Source organism: Podarcis tiliguerta (assembly GCF_965153285.1).
Source record: "Podarcis tiliguerta genome assembly, chromosome: 6".
NCBI lineage: Eukaryota > Metazoa > Chordata > Lepidosauria > Squamata > Lacertidae > Podarcis > Podarcis tiliguerta.
Genome location: NC_139539.1, coordinates 73620993 through 73642631, shown reverse-complemented (window position 1 = coordinate 73642631; position 21639 = coordinate 73620993). Strand labels below are relative to the sequence as shown.

The 21639-nt window shown below is 43.8% G+C and overlaps 1 protein-coding gene across 5 annotated transcripts in view; it reads right to left on the bottom strand.

The window, feature by feature from the left end:
* Positions 1-21639, bottom strand: part of ALG14 (ALG14 UDP-N-acetylglucosaminyltransferase subunit) — a 53127-nt gene that overhangs the window by 11207 nt on the left and 20281 nt on the right. For 2 of the 5 annotated variants that reach the window (XM_083445104.1, XM_083445100.1), the window contains 2 exons: positions 8184-8712; positions 4322-6763 (listed from right to left, as the gene is read on the bottom strand). In XM_083445104.1, the coding sequence (XP_083301230.1) occupies positions 8482-8712 (231 nt within the window). In that variant the 3' untranslated portion in view covers positions 4322-6763; positions 8184-8481. Of the gene's footprint in view, positions 1-4321; positions 6764-8183; positions 8713-21639 lie in introns of those variants that run through there. The other 3 variants (XM_083445101.1, XM_083445102.1, XM_083445103.1) reach the window with 2 other exon arrangements.

The following is a 21639-nucleotide window of genomic DNA, read 5'->3' as shown; positions in this document are numbered from 1 at the left end:
CACAAAGCTAGCAATGGGTGCCTATGATACTGCCACAGGAATGCATCTATCACCTAAAAGGCATGCACTCCCTTCACAATTTTATTAGGACATTTAGAGCAGAGCAGGGAGGGGTGGGAGTTCACTCAGAATGTGTCAAAGGCAGTGTGAGAGGCAAGTGGGTCCAATATGCTACAATTCTCAAGCTTTTCCTGCCCTAGCCCTAGTTTTGCTTCACTTGCAGTCCCACTGTCTACAGAATGACTCCAGGCGCTTGTTTATCACACGCCCATCATTTAAGACTCCATTTTATGCCATGTAGATGCAGCAGCTGGCATGAAGAAGTTAGATAAAGAGACCTGGGTTCAAATTCTTACTTTAAGATCACTGGGTTATCTTGGGGCAGTCACTATTTCTCAGCCTAACCTACCCCGTGGGGTCATTGCAGAGTAAAATGCGAAAATTCTATATTCACTGCCTTAAACTTTTCAGGCCAGCTTCTTCTGTGCTGACCAAGATGGTCTGTATTTAAGAACGGTAGATCTTTCTAATGGTTATGATCAATGAACCAGTCTAACCTATAGGTTTTTATAGGGGTCAAGCAGCATCTTCGATTCTGCTTTCACCTGTTGATGAAAATAGTTTTGCTTGACTCACTTTCTGTAATTCTTTGCTTTGTTCAATAAGCTATTTCTCCACCTAATAGCCTCCAGATTACCATTTCAATACTTTTTTTAAAACACCTTCTGAAATCAGGTTTCAGCCAGTGTAAATTGTTAGTTTTAACAGAAATTTCAGGCATTGTCAGATCTGTAAACTCATAATTGTGTACATTGTTTTCATAATGCGAAGAGTCTTGGCATGTTACACAGATACTTGCAATTCAGGTAGGTAGCCGTGTTGGTCTGACGCAGTCGAAATAAAAAAATTTAAAAATTGTCCAATAGCACCTTAGAGACCAACTAAGTTTGTTCTGAATATAAGCTTTTGTGTGTATGCACACTTCTTCAGATACTTGCAAGTAAGAGTCATATTTGTGAAGAACTAAATTCAGTCCTTGGATGCAAATATTCTTTGCATTTATATTCCTCATTGACATGTCTTCAGTTTTTTATTTCATTAAATCCAGCAGCTAATTTGTTTCTTCATATTTTTTGGAAGCTTCAAAGCGGGGATATGGAAGAATTAATCTTGAATAAAGGAGAAATGTAAAAGAAAGAATGTGCAAAGACTCGTGGCTAGTCCTGAATGAACAGACTAAAACACAATATCCAAAATTTCTGGCATTTGTTGTGTTAAGATGCCTTTACCAAACCATACTCTCTGAAACAACTTTTCAAGTTAGCAGAGGATTGGGTTGGGGGAATCCAATCTTGTTGGCACTTTTTGCTGGAACCTGCTCTCAATGGCGTAGCGTGGGTTGTCAGCACCCGGGGCAAGGCAAGTAATTTGCGCCCCCTAACCCGGGGCAAGGCAAGTAATTTGCGCCCCCCCCCGCTGCACTGTCCCTCCCCCAGATAGTCCCTCGCTCTCTCTCTGCACCGCACCACACGCCTGGCACCCTCCCCTCCACAGTGGGCGGCGACCCGGTGGCTCGGATCGGATTCGCACAGCCAGCACTGCAGTGAGAGTGAGTGAGCCAGGTAGGGGCAGAGAGCTGCGAGTGCGAGCGTGCCCCCCCCCCGATGTTGAGCCCGGTGCGGCCGGCCCCCCCTGCACCCCCCACGCTACGCCACTGCCTGCTCTATTACTTAGCTACAAACACAACAGGAATATCCTGAAGACAGAAGAATTGGTTTGAGATGACATTTCATGATCCGTTACTTTGAAGCATCTTTTCTCTATGGGGCTCTGAAGGAGCTATTATGGAAGATGAGAGATCTTTGCACATGTGAAGTTTCCATTAAGGAAAAGAAGAAGAGGCCCAGAATAGGCAACCTATGTCTGCTGCATTATCAAAGCTTCTTTCAATGCCTGAAAGTGAGGTCTCCTGGCGGTATCACTTCCTGAGTGCAGCTGCAAACAAGAGAAGAACTGAGCAGCAGGTTCACGGGAGTGAGCATCCTGCTGGGAATGCTTTTTTCTCTTGCAAGTTGTTGCTGACGCTACATATCCTCTTTGATGAGCATGGCAGAGAAGAAAACTCCACAGTCAGGCCAGGTGGCATTTCCTGACTTGATCTGTACTCCCAAGGTGTGTTGACTGTTGTGGGAGACAAAGTGAGAGCCATACAGAGAACTAGGTGGGAAAACGCTGCACATTTACATTCCAAACGTCCTGGCAGAAGGACAAAGCACTGTAACACCCAGCTGGTCTGTTTGGTAGACCTATGGCTCCCATTTTTTTGTAGCAATTGTCTTGCGCTGTGATAGACACTGTATGTTTTTTTAAAATTGCATTTTCATTGCTCCCCCCGCACTTAGATTGCATTTTATTGTATTACAATTTGCATTCCATTTGCACTCATTGTAATACAGTGAAACGCAATGCAAGAGATGAAAGAAGCAATAAAAGAAATTTAAAATCAATATATTTCTTCTATTGTGCCAAGGCCTGAAGCCGACCTGTGCTTTGTTATGCAGGCAGTAACTGGGCTGTCTCGTCCATTGTTAACAATTTAGTATTAGGTTAAGATCTTTCCTCACTCAAGGTTATGGTCGATCGAGGCATTTGAACCAGATTTGCCTTCAAAATGTGCTTTGGCCTTGGCTTTTGGTTGCTGTACGAAACAGCCTGTTCCACTAATGGATCTTCCTTGTTCCACTGGTGATGAGATGTTTTCCCAACTTTAGGCGAGATCCATCTGTTCCAGAGTCTGTTAATGTGTTGACACCAGATAACTTTTGAAAACAAGCTAAACAAGTCTAAACAAGCCAGGAGTGGCTTCCAAAAAACCCTGCAAAAAGGTTGCAGGCAGGGCAGCAGGGATGACACCTGCCTATGAAACTGCAGTACAGATCAAAGTAAAGACTTTGACTTTGCAAATTAAAAAACTCAACAGAAACATGCATCTTGCCCTGGGCAGCCCTACTAGGGTTGCCTTTTAATATACCCAGACTGTCAGAACACCATTAAAGAAATTGCAAAACATGATGCTGCAGCATTCTTTGTTGCTGCCCTACCCTAACTAAGGCATCTGACACCTATATCAGCTTTATCTCTCTACCACCCTGCCTCAAAGTTGCTAAGGATGGCCTACGTGAGTTTTTAATGTCATGTCCCTCCCCACTTTGGAAAAACAACAACTATGTTATGCATTGAAAACTGATAGGGATTCCCAGCTGATTGTTTGCTGACAATGAGGCACCAATGTGCAAAGCAGGGTGGGAAGCAGGGTAGTGGCATTTGCAGGGGGAAAGCTTTCATCGGTCCCAGCTTCTCCTCTGCAACCTCTCCACCTGGCTGCCTCCCTTTCCTGCCCTGCAAATAGAGAGAAAATAGAGGGCTGGAGAAGGGTGGAGTTGAAGAGGAAAAGCAGCAGGCAAGGAAAGGGTTAACTACCCAGCTCCTATTTTCTTGCCCACAAATGCTTCTGTACCACAGCCATTTCTTGCATTTTTAAGAGAAGATCCCCGCTGGCCATACTATAGCCCCATGAATTGTCCTCTGGAAACATTGTGGAAATGGGCTTTTTTAGTTTTTGCACCAACCCTCTGGAAACCCTCAAGAGATTCAGGAAACTTCATTGCTTGGATGTTTTAGATGCTTGTTAAAAACCTAGGCTTGCTTATTTAGGCCTTTACTGATGTTTAAAAGGCTTATCCTGTTTAGCAGCTGAGATTGTTCTTAAATGATGGATTTTTTAAAATCAAGTTAGTTAGTTAGTTAGTTAGTTAGCTAGGATTTTTGAAAATCAGTTAACTGATTTTTCCCCTTAAAAGGTGAGCATATAGATTATATGATGATGATGATAATCTGCTTTAGTTGTATCTAGCATTAATGGACCTAATGGTCTGGTTTAGTATATAGGTCTTTACTGTTAGAGCAAGGGTGTCTCGCCACTGTCTTGCTGAAATCCTTCAACTCAGGGATAGAGAATCTTTGGCCCTCCAGATGTTGTCAGCCTACAACTCTCATCATCAGCTGGTTGGGGCTGATGGGAATTAAGAGTCCAACAACATCTGGAGGACCACAGCTTCCCCATCCTTGCTTCAACTGGAAATGTGGGCGACCAAACCAGAGTCCTCCAACCACCTATGTTTTCTATTAACACTGAGCTATGGGAGTTGTTCCACATGTAAGCAAATGCAGTGCAGCAGCATCTTTTAGGCTACAGAACAAATTGAGTGACACAAAAATCTATAAGGACCGTGCAATAAATATTCCCAGGGAACGAAAAGAGTTTTAGCCATAACAGGCAGTAAGTACATCTTCCTTTATTTACCGAAACAATTTGCAAGGCTGCAGGAAGTCCTGATAATATAACCCCCATTTGAGTTACTAGGCCAAAAGCTAGCACACATAAGTCGAAGCCAGGGTCAGGTCATTCCCAAGGATATTAAGTGCTGAGCCATACATTTTGCACAGAATTCTTCCCAAGAAAGCATTTTATCCCTTTAGGTTCCATGTAGAAGCCATTAAACACATTAATGGCTCTGCAGCAGCTAAACCGGTACACAAGGTTACTTTTGGGTATTTTATTTATTTCACCTAAGCCAAAGGATAAAAATGAACTAAAAACCAAACACTGTTTTCCACAGTAAGGAAAGCTGAGGTCTATGTATTCACACTTGATGGGAATATTTGTTAATTTCTTTTAAAAAATATATTTCACATTTTTATATCCTGCCTTTCATCCTACAGTGGAGCACAGAGTGGCTAACAGCATAAAACAACGCATTCTTCACAAAACCATTAAATGAACTAACAGGTTCTCATAAATAAAAACAGCAGCAGCTAAGAGCTCCATAACACCAGTTAAACCTCCAAGGCCTAGACAAATAGGTGAGCTTCCAAATTCTGCCTAGAGTGGAGGACAACCTGATTTCACCCAAGATGAGGTTCATCGAATCATGGAATTGTAGAGTTGGGAGGGATCCCAAGGGTCATCTAGTCCAACCCCCTGCAATGCAGGAATCTCAGCTAAAGCATCCATGACTGATGGCCATCCAACCTCTGTTTAAAAACCTCCTCCAAGGAAGGAAAGTCCACAACCTTCCAAGGGAGACCGCTCCACTGTCAAACGGCTCTTACTGTCAGAAAGTTCTTCTTTATGTTTACTGAGAATCTCCTTTCTTGTAACTTGAAGCCATTGGTTGGAGTCCTACCCTCCAGAGCAGGAGAAAACCAGCTTGTTCCATAGGCAAGGTGCTGCCCCTGAGAATGCTGTCTTGTGTGACCATCTTCCTTGCTGCCAACAGTGATGGAACCATGAGCAGGGCGTCTCCCATTAATCATAAAGTCCAGGTTAGAAAGTACAGTGGTACCTCGGTTTCAGAACTTAATTCATTCTGGAGGTCCGTTCTTAACCTGAAACTGTTCTTAACCTGAGGTACCACTTTAGTTAATGGGGCCTCCTGCTGCCACTGCACAATTTCTGTTCTCATCCTGAAGCAAAGTTCTTAACCCGAGGTACTATTTCTGGGTTAGCAGAGTCTGTAACCTGAAGCGTCTGTAACCTGAAGCGTCTGTAACCCAAGGTACCACTGTACTGAGGAAGGCGCTCCTTCGATTACTTGGGTGGCAAGTTGTTCATGGTTTCGTACACTAGCACTTTGAACTGTGTGTGGTAGTTCACTGGCAGCCAATGCAGTGAAGATCAGGCAATAAGATTCCTTCTCACTGCTCTTTCAGTGGGATTTTGCATCAGCTGCAGCTTCTGGACTATTTTCAAGGATACCTGTAGTAGCCTATACAGGTTATTGGAACATAGATAATCAAGGCTAGACTATCTTGGTCCAGGAACAGTGGTAGCTGGTGAAACATCCAGAGCTGGGCATCAGCACTCCTTATCACCGTAGTCACTTTGGGCCCCAGTGACAGCTTGGAATTGATGATAATTGCCAAGTTACATAGCTACTCTTTCAGTGGGAGTTTTACCCAACCCAGGGCAGGCCATATTCCTAACTCCTGAACTTGGGAATGGCTGACCCATAACATCTCAATCTTCTCAGAATTCAACATCAGTTTACTGGTCCTCATCTAGTCCATCAGACTCCAGACACAGGTCCAGCACCTGCACAGCCTTTCCGATGGAATGGAGATAAGGAGCTGGGTGGAAGCAGCATATTGGTGGTGCCATGCTCCAAATCACCAGATGATGTCTTCCAATGTGGATGCCAGTTCCTCTACCGGAATGCAAACAGAGTGTTCCCAAAATGTGAACCAGGCTTCATGGGATATTAACTGAAGCATAGCTTTTGGCCAAACTGAAGACCACTTTCTGATAAAGGTTATTTCCCTTATCAACCCATGTATCAACATGGCAGCATCAAGATGAATAGAGAAGCAGGCTTTTAATTTTTTTTAAAAAAAACCCTACTCATCTGAACAGCTTGCAAACCACAGGCACCTTCACTTCTTCGTATCAAAGCTACCCCTCTCCATATTTTAACATCCCTCTAGAAAAAATGATCAAAAGTCACAGTTACTATAGAAAGTAAAAACTATCACTCTCTTGCAGTGATGTATAGGATTATTGTTTGGCCTCCTCGTGTTTCGTTTGTGCATCATGTGGACCTTTCCCACTTTTCTGTTACTCTATTCAATGTATATGTTTCTCCAGCCAAAATTTGTTCATCGATGTGACTCAGTATATGCAGATGACAGATGTGTTTACATTGCTCTATATACAGAACAACATATATAGTTATGATTTGCCAGATGGGTGAAAAAGGCTGCAACAGAAAGCAAAATCTAGTCTCCCACAATATCTATTTTCTAACAGTGTTTGATATCAAATGCCATTTCCCATTTAAGGGAGGGAATGGCTTCATGCGCTAACTAAACATGTCTTGAACTTTTAAACATACAAAGCCTACATATACTTAAGTTCACTGAGAAAGTGACATTTTACCTTTTTTTTGGCATCATTAACGCTCATTATCCACACATGGGGCTGCAAAGTGGGCTAAAGAGTCTCACTGCTTCCTAATGACAGTTTCCTCCCTGTAATTCAACACTGTTAAAAGATTTAAAGCTCGGCTTGGAAAAAATCTGTCTCCCTCGTGCACATGCGGTTCATCTGCTTGTGACATCCGCTACCTCTTTATTTATCTTAACAATTAAACACAATGCTTTAGAAAGCTTACTTTAGAACACAGGGCCAACTTTTGAGAGGCCAAAAGGAAAAATGATACTGGATTTAATGCTATGGGGTTTCTTTTTTGGAAAGGCTGCAGAACGAAAACTGTCCTCAGGCCAAGTTAATACGACCGTTTCCTTTATGCTCAAAATATTCACTAGGGATTTTGCTGCTTGCATACAGGAAACAAGGGCTGTGGTACCAGAACAAGATTCTGTTTCTTATAATTTAAGGGGCATGTTTAAGCAACCGCTCAGTGCAGCTATGGCTCTAAAGCCACTGCCCCTGAATGGCCTTTGAGGAGAGACCGCAGGATCCCAACACACCACATAGTCTTACACCAGAAGGCAAGTAATGGGTAGAGTGAACAGGTCAGGGAGAAACTGCGTGCAAATAAATACAGCCCATTCCAGTTCTGACTTGTTTTACATGGAAAAGAGGGCAGAAGGAAATGTGGAATGTCAACATCTGACCAAGGCCAGTATTTTATCAGTTGGAATTCTCCATATAAAATCTCAACAGGATCTCATTGCAATAGACTAGAGCGCCAGCCAACATCCTCGCCTTTAGTGACTGGGGAAAAACTTGTCACAGTAGGTGAATAAAACATTATTTTGTGATCGGGAATGAGATGATGGCAGGGGACCAGCCCTACTTCCACGATTCCTAGGTGGTACCTTAGGGATAAGTCAACATCAAACGTCAGTTTCATGTTTTATACGTATATGAAGCGTGTGTGTGCATGCATACAAAACATAAAGGAAAAAAGGAAAATCAACACAAAGAAAATTGAAATAAATACTTATATCCAATGAAAGCTGGGATGGGGGGAGGCTTTTGTTTCTTACTGTTTCTTTACAGTGCCATGCACCTTGATGGACACTGCATAAATAATCCACTCCACTGTGCAATTTCATCACAAACTAATATTCTTTCCCCCCTGCCATATTACTCCATTTACCTTATTCCCTGACTCATCAGAAAGGGGCTTTTTTAAGAGATGAGGATGAAGGGCGGCAGTCCTGGAAGCCAAAGTGACGCAATAGAGGTAGAGTTGAGTTCCTGACGGCAACTGGAAAGAGAAGCATAATCTTGTGGCTTCCAGCTATGCGATACTGGGTGGTACGCACATATGGTCCACTTTGGTTTTTAGAAATACACTAATGAGTCTTGCTCGACTTGTGTAAACTTATGAAGGACCGGTTGGAAAAAAAAAAATCAGTGTTGGTACTAAAACACATTGAGCTTGTCCTTTCTTGTCACACAATTCGCCCAAGATAGAGAGACTTGGGATACTTTTCTTTCAGCCCAGGCCACTGGACGATGAAATAATCTGAAAAGTGGTAAAGGATCTTCCCGGACAATGACAGGTTTTCCACGCGGCAGATGCTCTCGACGTATACAATGGTTACGCTTTTTATCCCCAGCATCCTGAGCAGGAGGGCAGATGCGCATATGGGAACGCAAGTTCCTGGGCCATTGCACAAAACCTAAGAAGAAGAAGAAGAAGAAATGTCAGACAGAAAGTTAAATTTCAAAACCCCACCATTAATGGAGAGTGCAAGGATAAATCTCATCAGTCATACAGGACAATAAAAACAAAAGTGAAAGGCTAATGTAATTTCAGTTCAAGACAAAATAAAAAATGATTATTGGAAAAAACAAAATCATTGCCTTCTCCACTGTCAAAATTTGGGGTTTTAAAGTGCAGAGAATCTATTATTTGCTTGTATTATTCTGTAAACTGCAATCTATGGTGACGAATAAATGAAGATGGCTTCCACTGAGTCAAAACAGGGCTTAGATATCAATTCGCAGCAGTTCTCTGGGAAGAGGGCTTTCTGATCCCAGCCATCTGACATCCATTTTTATATAACAACAAAATGCCTTGTGGCACCTTAAAGGCTAACACATTTATTATGGCTTAGTTTTCATGAACCAGAGTCCTGCTTCATCAGATGCAGCTGATGTTGTTTTTGCTGCAACAGGCTAACACAGCTACCCTTCTGGAAATGGTTATGTTTTGCTATTTGTCCAGGCTTTCGGCAGCGGATAGGTGCGTTTAGGAGTTTTAGGGCATTTTAATTATTGCAAACTGGATGTTGTTTTATTTCGGGTTTTGTGCTGCTGACTGCCCTGGGTACCCTTCAGAGGGAAAGGGGCAGGATACAAATTGAACAAATGAACACAAAACTTTTCTACAGATACTGAGGACCGAATCTTCACCCCAAAGTGTAACTCCACACTTATGGCCTTTGAGAGTGAGTCCACATCTGCACCATACAATTAAAGCACTACTAAACCTCTTTTAACTGTTGTGGTTCCCCCCCCCAAAAAAATCCTGGGGAACTGTAGTTTGTTAAGGGGCCCAAGAGTTGTTGGGAGACCCCGAGTCTCACAATTTCCAGAGTAGTTTAACAATCCATCTCTCCTCCCACGGAACTTGGGAATTGTAGTTATGTGAGGGGAATAGGGGTCTCCTAAAAACTCTCCACACCCTTAACTAACTAAAGAATTCCCAGGATTCTTTGGGGGGGGGGGGAGTCATGATTGCTAAAGGGATTCAACAGCGCTGTAAAAATATGGTGTAGATGCAGCCTGAAAGAATGCATGTTGCACACAGGTATGTAGAAATTCTCAAATAAATTCCCAGGGCACGGGTGTCACTGGACCATTCCTTCCTTTGTTACTACCCTGCTCTTACTTCACTCAGGCAACAATCCCAATTCCACTCCTATCCTTGTGATGATCCTTTCAGTAACAAAGGGGCAAACCAATCTGGCGCTGAAATGCTCAGGGGGGGGGCACCCATTCTTGTTGTCCTACTGTCCTTTCTAGAGCTAGGTGATTGGAATCCAACTGTGGAAATTAATTTGATTTTTCCCCCCTTCATGGCTGCTGGGCTGACTTTGGGGGCGCTCTTCCAGCTGAGGTTCTGTTATACATATACCCTGCCTTGTTCACTGATTTTTTTCAGACGGCCCGGTTCTTAAATTGCTCCTGTTTTTAAAACAAGCTGTCATGCTTTGGATCAGGGTTTTTCCAAACTTGGGCCTCCAGCTGTTTCAAGACTACAATTCCCATCATCCGTAACCACTGGTCTTTCTAGGTAGAGATGATGGGAGTTGTAGTCCCAAAACAGCTGGAGAACCCAAACTTGGGAAACACTGCTTTAGATGGAGGCTGTCATTGTCTGTCATGTCACAAATTAAAAAGACAATTCCCCCCCCCCCAAAAAAAGGGGTGGTGGAGACAGCAGAGGTAAAGCACAGCTTACGGGTGGCTGGGTACCCATTTGCCCCAGCTTGGCTACAGATCTGGGTGGGAAAGTGCTGAAAAATTCCCCTACAATGGAAAAGTAGCTTAGGGGGAGGGAATTGTTGGAGGGGACAGGAATGATGTGAGCATGTCTGTGGGAAGGTACATAAGAATCAACTACTTCAAAAGTGCTAAGAGCAACTGGGGCCCCCCTGCCTTGAGGCCTACAATCTGTTAACAGCACCATGGCATAATTACAAATGGCAAGTGTGCTACCACATACTAGATTGAGGAGAAAGAGCTAAACATGGGAATGCCGTTTCTGCTAGTACCCTGTCTCCCCTCACATGTAGTCCTGTTCGACATGTTGGATATTTGATGGGTTTTGGTTTTTTCGTCCTGCTTTTACTGCTAGCTGCCTAAAACTTCTAAATCAGATGGGGTTCTACAGAAATATTAAATCAAAATGTGTGCCTTAACGTGCGCCAAGGAAGCTTGCAGTTCTGAGAAAATTATCAGGGAAAATAATAATGTGCTGTGGGACTATCCAAGATTTCTGTGGGGAGAAGAAGAATTGCAAATGTGGTCAGCATGAGTCATCCACGAATTTATTATAATTAGGCTTCGGAGAACTCTTTTCGTAGGCTATTGTGGAGATGAACAGCTAATAAGAGAAAAAATAAACTGCAGGAGTCTGCTTTAAGAATTTCCTCCCCTCCCCCTTGGCTTATTCTCCCATTGAAATAAATAGTAACTGGTTCCCCCATTAGGGTAGAAAGGCATCTTAAAATCTGCAATAGCAATTTGGGCATAGTTGTTCTACAGTTCTTATTAACTGTTCAACAGTTTTAATTCAAGAGAGAATCACCTCACAAATTCTGTGTTGACGGAACTGTAATGTGTCCCTTACCATGTTCCATTTTCACCCAGATACAACTTTCCATGAGATTAGTTCACAGCATTTTGACCACCTCTGTTTGAGGTATTCTTGAGGTGTCAACCATTGTCCACATCCAGCCCCCCCCCCGAGTACTAATTATCCACACACTTCCAACTGCCAGCTCACAAGGGAAAGAAAATATGGAAGAAGCAGAGGCCGTAGCCAATTGTTTTGCCAGAAATCCACTATGGTGTGTGGGACCGGCCTGCTCCCCTTTTTCGCCTCCAATAAGAGAATGTGTTGACCAGAGCTCTGTTCTTTTAATCAGGACTGTAACCTTTAATTAATTAATCAGCTGGTTCAAAAAAACTTTTGACTCATTGCGGAGAACACATGGCCTTCTAGATATTGTTGGTATCTAACTCCCATGAGACTGAGCTAGCATGGTGAACAGACAGGGATGCTAGAAATTATAGGTCAGCAACATCTGGGGGGCTACAAGTTCCCTGCCCCAGTTTTAAATCAACTGAAAAGACCTCCCCAACACATTTTAATATACAGTGGTACCTCGGGTTACATACGCTTCAGGTTACATACATGTCGGGGAACTGCCATCGGAGCGGGAGGCGGAGAGGAGGCTCCCGGACGATGGTGGAGAGGGTCCTAGCAGAAGGAGGGATAGCCCATCCGCTGGGGAAGGCAATCAGCGCAACACCAGTGGGAAAGGGGAGGAGATAGAGGAATTGGAGAGGTGGCTCCAGGACTCTTCGCAGTAGACCAGCGGAGAGGGTACAAGTGCTCCATTGCCCACACCCACCTTGCGCAGGAAACTTTCGCGCAGGCAACGGGGGAGGAGACTGGGCATCAAACAGCTTCTATGTTGGAAGCAGTTTAAGAAACGCCCACTGACGGATTCTGCCAGTGACTGAGGCAGCCACGGATCTGGAGGCTGTCCTGACAGAAAGGGTTCAATCATGCATCCTAGCCAGGAGTAAAGGCAACTTACGCACGAGCAACCCCTAGAACCATTACAGCATGCTTCAGGTTACACACTCCACTAACCCAGAAATAGTGCTTCAGGTTAAGAACGTTGCTTCAGGATAAGAACAGAAATCGGGCTCTGGCGGCGCGGCGGCACCAGGAGGCTCCATTGGCTAAAGTGATGCTTCAGGTTAAGAACAGTTTCAGGTTAAGAACGGACCTCCGGAACGAATTAAGTACTTAACCCAAGGTACCACTGTACACACAGGCCCCACTATCCAAATGTTCATTATATGAAAATTCACTTATCCAAACAAGAGCAGTTAGTACCCAAACCTCGCTATACACGCTGCAGATTCAGATATCCAAATAGCCAGACCTGCCTGTAGTACTGTAAACAAATAAGCAACCTTAAACAAGTCTCACTTTTTTGTGTTTTGCCAGTGTGTGCAGCCGTTTCACCAGAAATCATTGGGGGGAGAGGGAGTGAGACACTGGACATTCCTTGTTTCCCTTCTGCAAGGTTTCAGAGGGTTTTATTGAGTTTCTTCATCACTTTGGGGTCAAAATTCCATGGCCGGGAACACAGTAGAATTTTTACCATAGAAATTAATGGAAATCATTGACTCATTCTGCGAACGCTGACCTAACAAACGATTTCCTGATAACGCATTGTGTTCAGATAGCGAAACCTGAGTCTACTTCCCTAAAATTGGCTAGGTCCACATTGGAAGAGGTACTCTCCCTTCACTTTCACAGAGAAGGGAATATAGCCTAAGATGGTGCCTCCAAAACCAAGCATGTATCCCCCCCATAAAACAAGGTGATAAAAAAGTTTAAATCTTTAAAACAAATTGCCTGAGCAAATTTATACATTATTCAATTTGTCGAATCAATTGATTAAGTTTTCTTTAATTGGGCATTAATTGTACTTTCATAGAACCGTTACGATCCAGTGTTCGCGTAGCAGAAGGTTTCCCTGTGCTGAAGACATTTCCTCTGGGCTTCGTCTATATTATTTTCTTTCTCTGTTCCATTGCAGGGATTTCACTTGCCTTCCCCTTCACATTACAAAGAGTAACAGGCTGTTGTAACAAAATCTGCAGGTCTGCATTGAGCTTTTCTACCCTCCCTCACTCCCACAACTAGCTTAACCTACCCTGAGCGCTTCCATCATTTCAATGTGCTTTTAATTGGCTGCTGCTGGTGAAATGATTGAAATAGCATCAGGGTACAGAGCAAGTTGAACTAGACCCTACCAATGGAAAGAGCCTGACACAGGACTCCTGTTTTCTGCGATACTTATGTTCTTTGCAATCTGCAGAGCTAACCACAGAACATAACACTGAAAGTCCTAAATACCTAAGAGCATGCACTATGCAACAGAGTGGGATTTCCTTCAGAATTAATATGCATAGGGACTGCACTGTATAAACACTCCCAGATTAACTGCAAGTAGCAACCCACAAACAGGACCGAAATGTACAACTGTATATAGCAACACATAAACACGCGCACCCCTTTCCTGTGAGCAAAGGAAAAAACAGATCCAGTTGATGTAGGCAAAATGTATGAAGACAGCAGAAACCATTCCTCGTCCCCCTCCCCCCCAGACTTGGCATCCATTGAACTTTGACACTTTGCAGATGAAAGCTGCCTCAGTCTACTGAATGTGTAAATCTGTGCGAATGACATTTACTAGTTTCCAATGCAGAAACCAAGCTCCCAGCCTTGCATGGATTAAATGTCAGCCATAGAAGGGAGAAAGCCACTTTTGGGCCACTTGTTGAAACAAATGAACTCCTCTGTGTATTTTAATTCCACTTTGGAGATCTCGGGATGTTCCCAAGCTAAAAGAAACGAAATAGGACAGTGATTCCAGACTCTTGGTGCAAACCCACACATTTTGAGCATGCAGCCGTTCTGCTGAAGAAAGGCTTAAGGACCTTATCAGAGCGGAAAGCTGCTGTAGACACTGGCCTTTGTAAGTCCAGCAGTGGTAGTGTCACACACTGTATTTCCATGTTCCTTGCCAAAGCCCGCTTTGTGGCCAAATAACCGCCTGAACTTTGGCAGTGATTCGCGAAGGCACCTAACAACATCTTTGTCCTCCCTTATTTGCCAGTGCCTTGCAAAACAAAGAGCAATTATAAGGGCCTTTCCCACATGGAACAGTTGGCATGGCAGAACAGCTATGATGTTAAATTAGTATGTGCTTGAAATCCCTGCTTGGACACTTAAGGTGTAATCCTGCCATGTTATTCACACACAGTTTTAATGGGGCTTATACATGAGTGGCCCCTTTACAGAGTTCCAGCCAAGTGTTTCTAGGAAGCCTTAGGCAACCCACTATACATGTGTGTGCGCCTGTTTAATTAATTAACAGCAGGGGAAGAGTGCTCTTGCACTCAATTCCTGCAACTTGCTTATACTGAACTTTTGATGTGACCAAGTAAAAGAGGGTTAGCTCCAGCTAGCCAGACCTCTGCCTAAACTGCCTCTGCTGCAGCCACGGAGAAGCTTTTGAGAGCTTTGGCAGCTTTGTAGAACAGGGTGAGAGAGAAGATATGTTGCTTCCACTGCCTAGTTGGAATGCAAGCAGCACAGAGGTGGTTGCAATTGATTTATAATGACAAGGGGTGACTGTAGAGATAAGGAAGTCTCACCTCATTCGCCACTTCTATTCTCCATACACCCTTTGCTAGGTGGGGCATGGAGGTGGAGTAGGTTTAGACTGCAGAATTAACTGGTTTTTCCAGATGCGTGATGCAAGGATGCTTTGGAATCACAAAAATAGAGGGACACCCCCCCACACACACTTTTAAGATTCATGAAGGCAAAATGATTGACTGCCCAGACTGATAAAAAGGCTTATACTGTGACATCCTTACACTGGAGACAAATAAAGAAGTGAAGGCAAGTTTTTATTGTTTGATGTTTTACTGTGGTTTTAGAATTGCTGGAAGCCACCCAGAGTGGCTGGGGCAACCCAGTCAGATGGGCAGCATATAAATAATAAAAGTGTTGTTTTACTACTATTACTACTACTACTATTAACCTGGGCTATATAAAGTGATTGCATGAGCAATTACTTCTTGATACACAACATTCTACCTTTACACTTACAAGGAAATGGTGCAGGCAGGCAGGCAGGCAGAGCCTTACTTACTGGTTTTGCCAGAATCACAGGAGAGCTGCCCTATGTTACACAGCCACCCATTTTGTGCTCTTCTGTGGGGTCCTTTATAGCCTCGCGGATATCCAATGGCCCCATATTACTCCGAAGTTTTGGGGCAGGTGTTGTGTTGTGGGGATAGATGTGGCAAAACTGAGGAAGCGATCCACTGCTACATGAAATCCTAACGATTTGAAAGAGTATTTGCACGCTGGAGACCAGGAGACCACCACAGGACCACTGCTTAGTGCTACATGGAGTCTTTCATGCTTTTTGACGGTTCACAATTCCGTGTGCCTGCTTCCCAACTTTTGTTCTCCTCTTAAGCTACTTGACGGGCCATGCAAACACCAGTGCAGCGTCTCCCTGAGCCGGTTACAATTAAGGAATGGACCATTAGTAGATGTATTCCCCTAACCAAGGTGGAGCACAAGAACCTAAGAAGCTGTCTTACACTGAGTCAGATCATTGGTCCATCTAGCTCAGGACCAACTACACTAGGAATGGGCAGCTGGATTCTTATCTCCCTCACCCACTGCAGACCAAGTGACGATTGGGAAGAGCCAACCACTTGTTGGTCACAGGGTGTCATGACATCAGGTGACTGACAAGAGGCAAAGTTCAAAGGAGGTTGCTGCAGATGCTGATTTGTCTGCTAGAGCAACCAAACTGAAAAGATAAGGATTTAGTGTGCCTTCAAAGAGGCTCCCTTTTAATGGACCATCAGCTGAAGATGTTTCTAAAACTGGAGCATTTGTCCCTCTGCAGAGAAAGCAGCTTGTATTCAAAGTGCTTGGGGAAGCACTCTGAATACAACCTGCTTCCTTCTGAGAGAGGAGTGCGCCACATAAAACACAGAACTTTTTTTTCTTTCCAAATGAAGCTTGCAGAGCCCCTTGTGCTGTGCTTCCCAAGTTCCTGACAACCAGCTGATTGTTGGGTGCTTGGGAAGCACTGCCCCAGAGGTTTTGGGTTTGCTGAGCACAGCACTTCAGCCAGCCGATTGTGCCTGCAAAGCCCCTTTCAACCAAGCCCCACCTTTACCTGCCCCTCATCTGACATCAGGTGTAGGGCACGTGGGCATGCATGGACAAAACAGCCTGGCAGGATAAATGGAGCTGCCTGATTTAGTTACTGAACAAGCAAGAAAGGATTTAAAGAAGAAATGTTCTGCCTTGGAACTGTGGGTTCACCACTGGATGACTCTGAACTGTTATTTTACTTTTCTTCTTAGGCAGGGAACTTTGAGGACAGAAGAGAGCATTGGGAAGCTGTCAGACGGATCAGACTCCTTTTGTTTGAGCTGCCACTTTTCCTCCTCAGAGGCATTTACAAGGGGTGCCGAAATTATCCTATCAGGACTGAAGCACATTCCCTTACTAGCTTCATGGCCCATGTTATGGGTCCCTAAGTCTCTACGGAGTTAGGGACCCTTCTGATCATAGGTGCTTCCTGTTCTGTGAACCAAACTTTCCTGTCCTTGACTCACCATATGACAGTGACTCCCCCTTTCTTCCCTCTACTCTGCTCAGTGTTTTCTTAATTTCCTCAACTTTCACTGTTCTGTTTTCTTTTGCTTACTCTTTTGTTTCAGCTTTCCACTTATACCTGAAATGCACAGAGACAATTTGACCTCCTGGAGCTGTGCCTTCACTGTCAAAACAGTCACAAGGTTTTGGGGTCTAGCCACAATAATGCATTCTTTGCATTTGCAAGTTACTTTTCAGCTAAGGCAGCTCCCAATGTGACTTAGGTCACATGTACAGCATACCATTAAAGTGTTGCTACACCATTTTAACATTCACGGAGAATCTTAAGAAATATAGCTTGTAAAGGGTGCCGGGAACTGTAACTCTGTGACGTAAGCACCCTTAACAAGCTACAGATTCCAGGATCAGCTGCGTTTTCTTCCGCAGCCTCAGGTGGAACGGCTGGCTGTTACATCCATCTGGCTTCCCAAGAAGATTGCACAGCAATTATTTCTGGTCCAGCCTTGCAAGCAAGCCCGCGACAGTTACCAACCCACAATTTCAAACAGCCTGTCTGCCTGCTCATATAGGTTTTTAAAATTAAATACAGCCCCTTACAAATTAAAACAAATCCTTTAATTTCATACCCTTACAAGTTGTTGGCAAAAGAACAGTTGCTCTGGGACTGGTGAGGAAAGAGACGTCTAGCACCTCTGCTTTGAGGTAACTTCAAATAAGAAATTCTCTCCCTTCTTTCCTTTACAGCCTGAATGTGAAGCACACACCCCTTTTTACCCAAACTGACATAGGCGGCTCAATCCTAAATATGCTGACTTGAAAGACAGGTCCAGCTGTGCTCAGCGAGGCTTGTCCCAGGCCTTTGGTTTACAGTGGAATAAGCCCTGTTCAACACAGCGGGGCTTATTTCAGAATAAACATGCATAGAGATAACACTGCAATTCTAATCACGCTTACTCAGAAATGGGCTCCACCGAACTCAGTGAGACTTACTTCCATGTAAACATGCTTAGGTTTGGGCGGCAATTCACATTCTACTCCAAAGGACTGTTCGCAGCTGGGCTTTGCGGTGGAAGGTGGTCTTCTCTGTTCTCCATGCCTTCTTAATTTGGCAATGCTTGCTAAGCTCAGATCCGGAAGCCACTTTCAATTAATGGGGCCAAACCAGAGTAACCACAACACGTCTTGGAACAGGGAGCCTGGGAATAAACTTCTCCCTCCAGCATTTTTCAGTCTGCTTCCTCCTATAGCTCCTTCAACCTTCCAAATTCCAAGAAGAGGAGTTAAAACCAGAAAGCTGCTTTTCGTGATTATGGGGGAAGTATTTCAGCTGTGGAAAATAATTCAATGGCAGCTTCTGCAAGTATGAAGGTAAAAGTATTAACAGACTGATTCATGGTGAAATACTAAATGATCATAAGAGAACTGGAGAACTGAAAATGTGAAATGGATTTCTTGTATTTTTAAAAGGTTTATGCTGTAGAAAAGCTGCATGGATGTTTTAAAGAAAAGACTCTGGATTAACATTTGGTTGCCTAAGGAGAAATTCATACCTGGCACAGGTAAGTGCCTATTTGCAGGTCTGTTTTAAGCACTTCCTGAGGCTTGTGGTTTCCCATTTTAGGCCTGGTACCTCCTGTTTGCTAGAAACCTCAGGTGGGTGAGAGTTGTCAGAATCACATAAATTATGTGCAAGTAGACTGTTCAGATCAACAGTTGATTCAAGTGTTTGGTACTGGCCCTCTTTGACTGTGCTGTTTCGGTAGGGTGGTTGCCCCAAATATTTGCACCAGCATGGTGGGAGGCTGTGCCACAAGACCCTATATTTTCTTTATGTTAAGATGCAAGAAAAGCCAAGGAGACCTGCCTTTGGGAAAGAACAGCATGTCTTAACGATAAGACAAAATAATAATAATAATAATAATAATTTTTATTTATACCTCGCCCTCCCCAGCCAAGGCCAGGCTCAGGGCGGCTAACAAGAAATAATAAAAACAAATCGAGTGAATACAACTTAAAAACAAGATTAAAATACAACATTAAAATATTGAAACATTAAAATGCAGCCTCATCACAGGAGGAGAAAGGAAAAAGAAAGAGGGGGAGGAAATCAAATTGGCTCCAAGCCAAAGGCCAGGCGGAACAACTCTGTCTTACAGGCCCCGCGGAAAGAAATCAGATCCCGCAGGGCCCTGGTCTCATGAGACAGAGCGTTCCACCAGGCCGGCGCCAGTGTTGAAAAGGCCCTGGCTCTGGTTGAGGCTAATCTAACTTCCTTAGGGCCCAGGACCACTAGGGTGTTGCTATTTATGGACCTTAAGGTCCTCCATGGGGCATACCGGGAGAGGCAGCCCCGTAGGTACGAGGGTCCTAAGCCATGAAAAGAGCTCTGTAAAAAAGTTAATTCTAAAATATGATAATTCGCCAACAGAAAGGGGAGCTTCTGTCTGAAAAATGCACATAACCAAACATGTATTAGAAGCAACTCCAGAACTGACCCTATTAAATATTTTCCAAGCATAAATATGAATGCAAGCAGCTGCTTTATAGTGAGTAAGACCACTGGTCCATCAAACCCAACATGGGCTTTTCTGACTGGTGACTGATTGAACCTAGGGCCTTATCAGCTGAACCACTGAGTTATAGCCCTGCAAAACAAAGTTTGTTTGTTTGTTTGTTAAAAGATGGTGTGGAAAATAAATAACTGGAGGATGCCAGATCCAAAAATCAAAACACAATGATGGAAAGACTGAAGGAGCTCAATTAAACACACACTTTCCCAGGAACAGTCTTCAGGTTCCTCAAGCACATATCTGAAATTGCAATCTGGAATCCTTCAGTCTTCAAAGAAGGCTTATCTAGGTACCAAATTCTGGAACAATGTTTTAAAGGGCAGGAGAAGAGGCAAATAATATTGTGTGTGTGTGTGTGTGTGTGTGTGTGTGTGTGTCAGTGTCATAGCTGTCAACTTTCCCCTTTTCTTGCGAGGAATCCTATTCGGAATAAGGGAATTTCCCTTTAAAAAGGGGAAAGTTGACAGCTATGGGGGGGGGGTGTTGCCTTTCCTAAGTGGATTGTATTGCTTGTTTTCACTATTGCTCAAAAAAACAATGCCCTAACCCTATGCCACTAGGAACTTCACATGAATGCTTATACACATAAAAGAAGGGGCAGGGTGGGCACATCCATTGCTAAAGCTACAATATGCAGTGCTAACAGAAACCAGTGTTAATTTTTCTTCCGGAGTGTTCATGCCCCAACTGTGAACTTTTTAGCAGAAGTAGGTTGCAAATAATTGGACTTCCCCATTGCATAAATACAGATATTGAATACAGGCCAAAGAACATTGGTCTGGCACCAGCAAAACCACACTCAGAATGCTACGTTTAGCCATTCATGTCATCCCCATTGTCAGGAGAACGAAGGAACAAGGGCATGGGTAGTAGAGAGGAACCAGAGAGATACAGGAATTCATGGGGTTTAAGAACTTTAAAATGGGGGCATCTGAATGCCCATTTGCAATCCAGGCAAATATGCAGCAAGGGTCACTTAACTCTGAGGTCAGAATTCACATTACACATATGGAAAGAGGGATCCAGAGTGTCTCCTCAGAGGATTTTTGCCTCTGAGAACTCCTAGCAAATAAGCTGTCTGTGGTTGCTCCTCCAGTACTTTTTTTCCAGCACGAGGTGAAGAACATTTCATTTCCCCAGACCTTTCCATCGTAAAAAAACAACAACCTTTCAGTGTTTTTCAATTGCTTTGTACTGATGTCATTCTCTGTTTGTTTGTTTTTAATTCTGTGACTGGTTTAATTCTGTTTTAGATTTCATGTTTACATGTTAAATTTTTTTGTATCTTATGGTTTTAATTATTATTATTATTTACTTCTAAACCACCTAGAGAACCTTTGCTACTGGGTGGTATAGAAATACTGCAAGTGAGTAGCCAGACTGTTCCTTCTTGGTCATGCATGTGGCAATGCAGCTTTTTGAAGCCAAGGTCCCCCTGCGCATCACATCATGGAGTCCCACATGTACTTTGGCTTGGTGATGTCCATTGGGACTGACAGGGTGGAAGGCAGAGATGAGAATGGCAGGTGGAGCCAGAACCAATGACAGGCAGGAGTCAGCCCCCCATCTCCCTCCCTGCCGAATTCTGCAAAGGCTCCTCCTTCAACTAAGGTGGAGGAAATTGACAGACAGGGCCACCTCCTAGACTGGATGCAAGTTAAGAGGGCAGGGAGTTAGGGGCTGGCTGAGAGGGTCCCCATCCTATTATCTACAGCTGCTCTGCATCCTGCCCTCCATGTGCATTGCGGGTGGGGAGGCAGATTGCAGGACTGTGACTAATGTGTGCACTTAACGCCATGCTTAGGCAGTTTAAACTCAACTCTCTCTCTCCCCGCCCCCACCTCCAATTTCTGTAGCCAAAAAGGAGGCCTGACAGCTTGGATATTTCCAAAGCAGATATCCAAAGGAATGCAACCTCCGTTATTGATGAAACAAAGAACACTCAGACCTCTCTCATGCTATCAGATATTATTGCTTAGGTAATTATCAGCCACACTGTGTTCTTTCTAAATACTGGAGATCGTATCGCAGCTTCCTCTCCTCTCCCCCTCCGGTACTCAGGA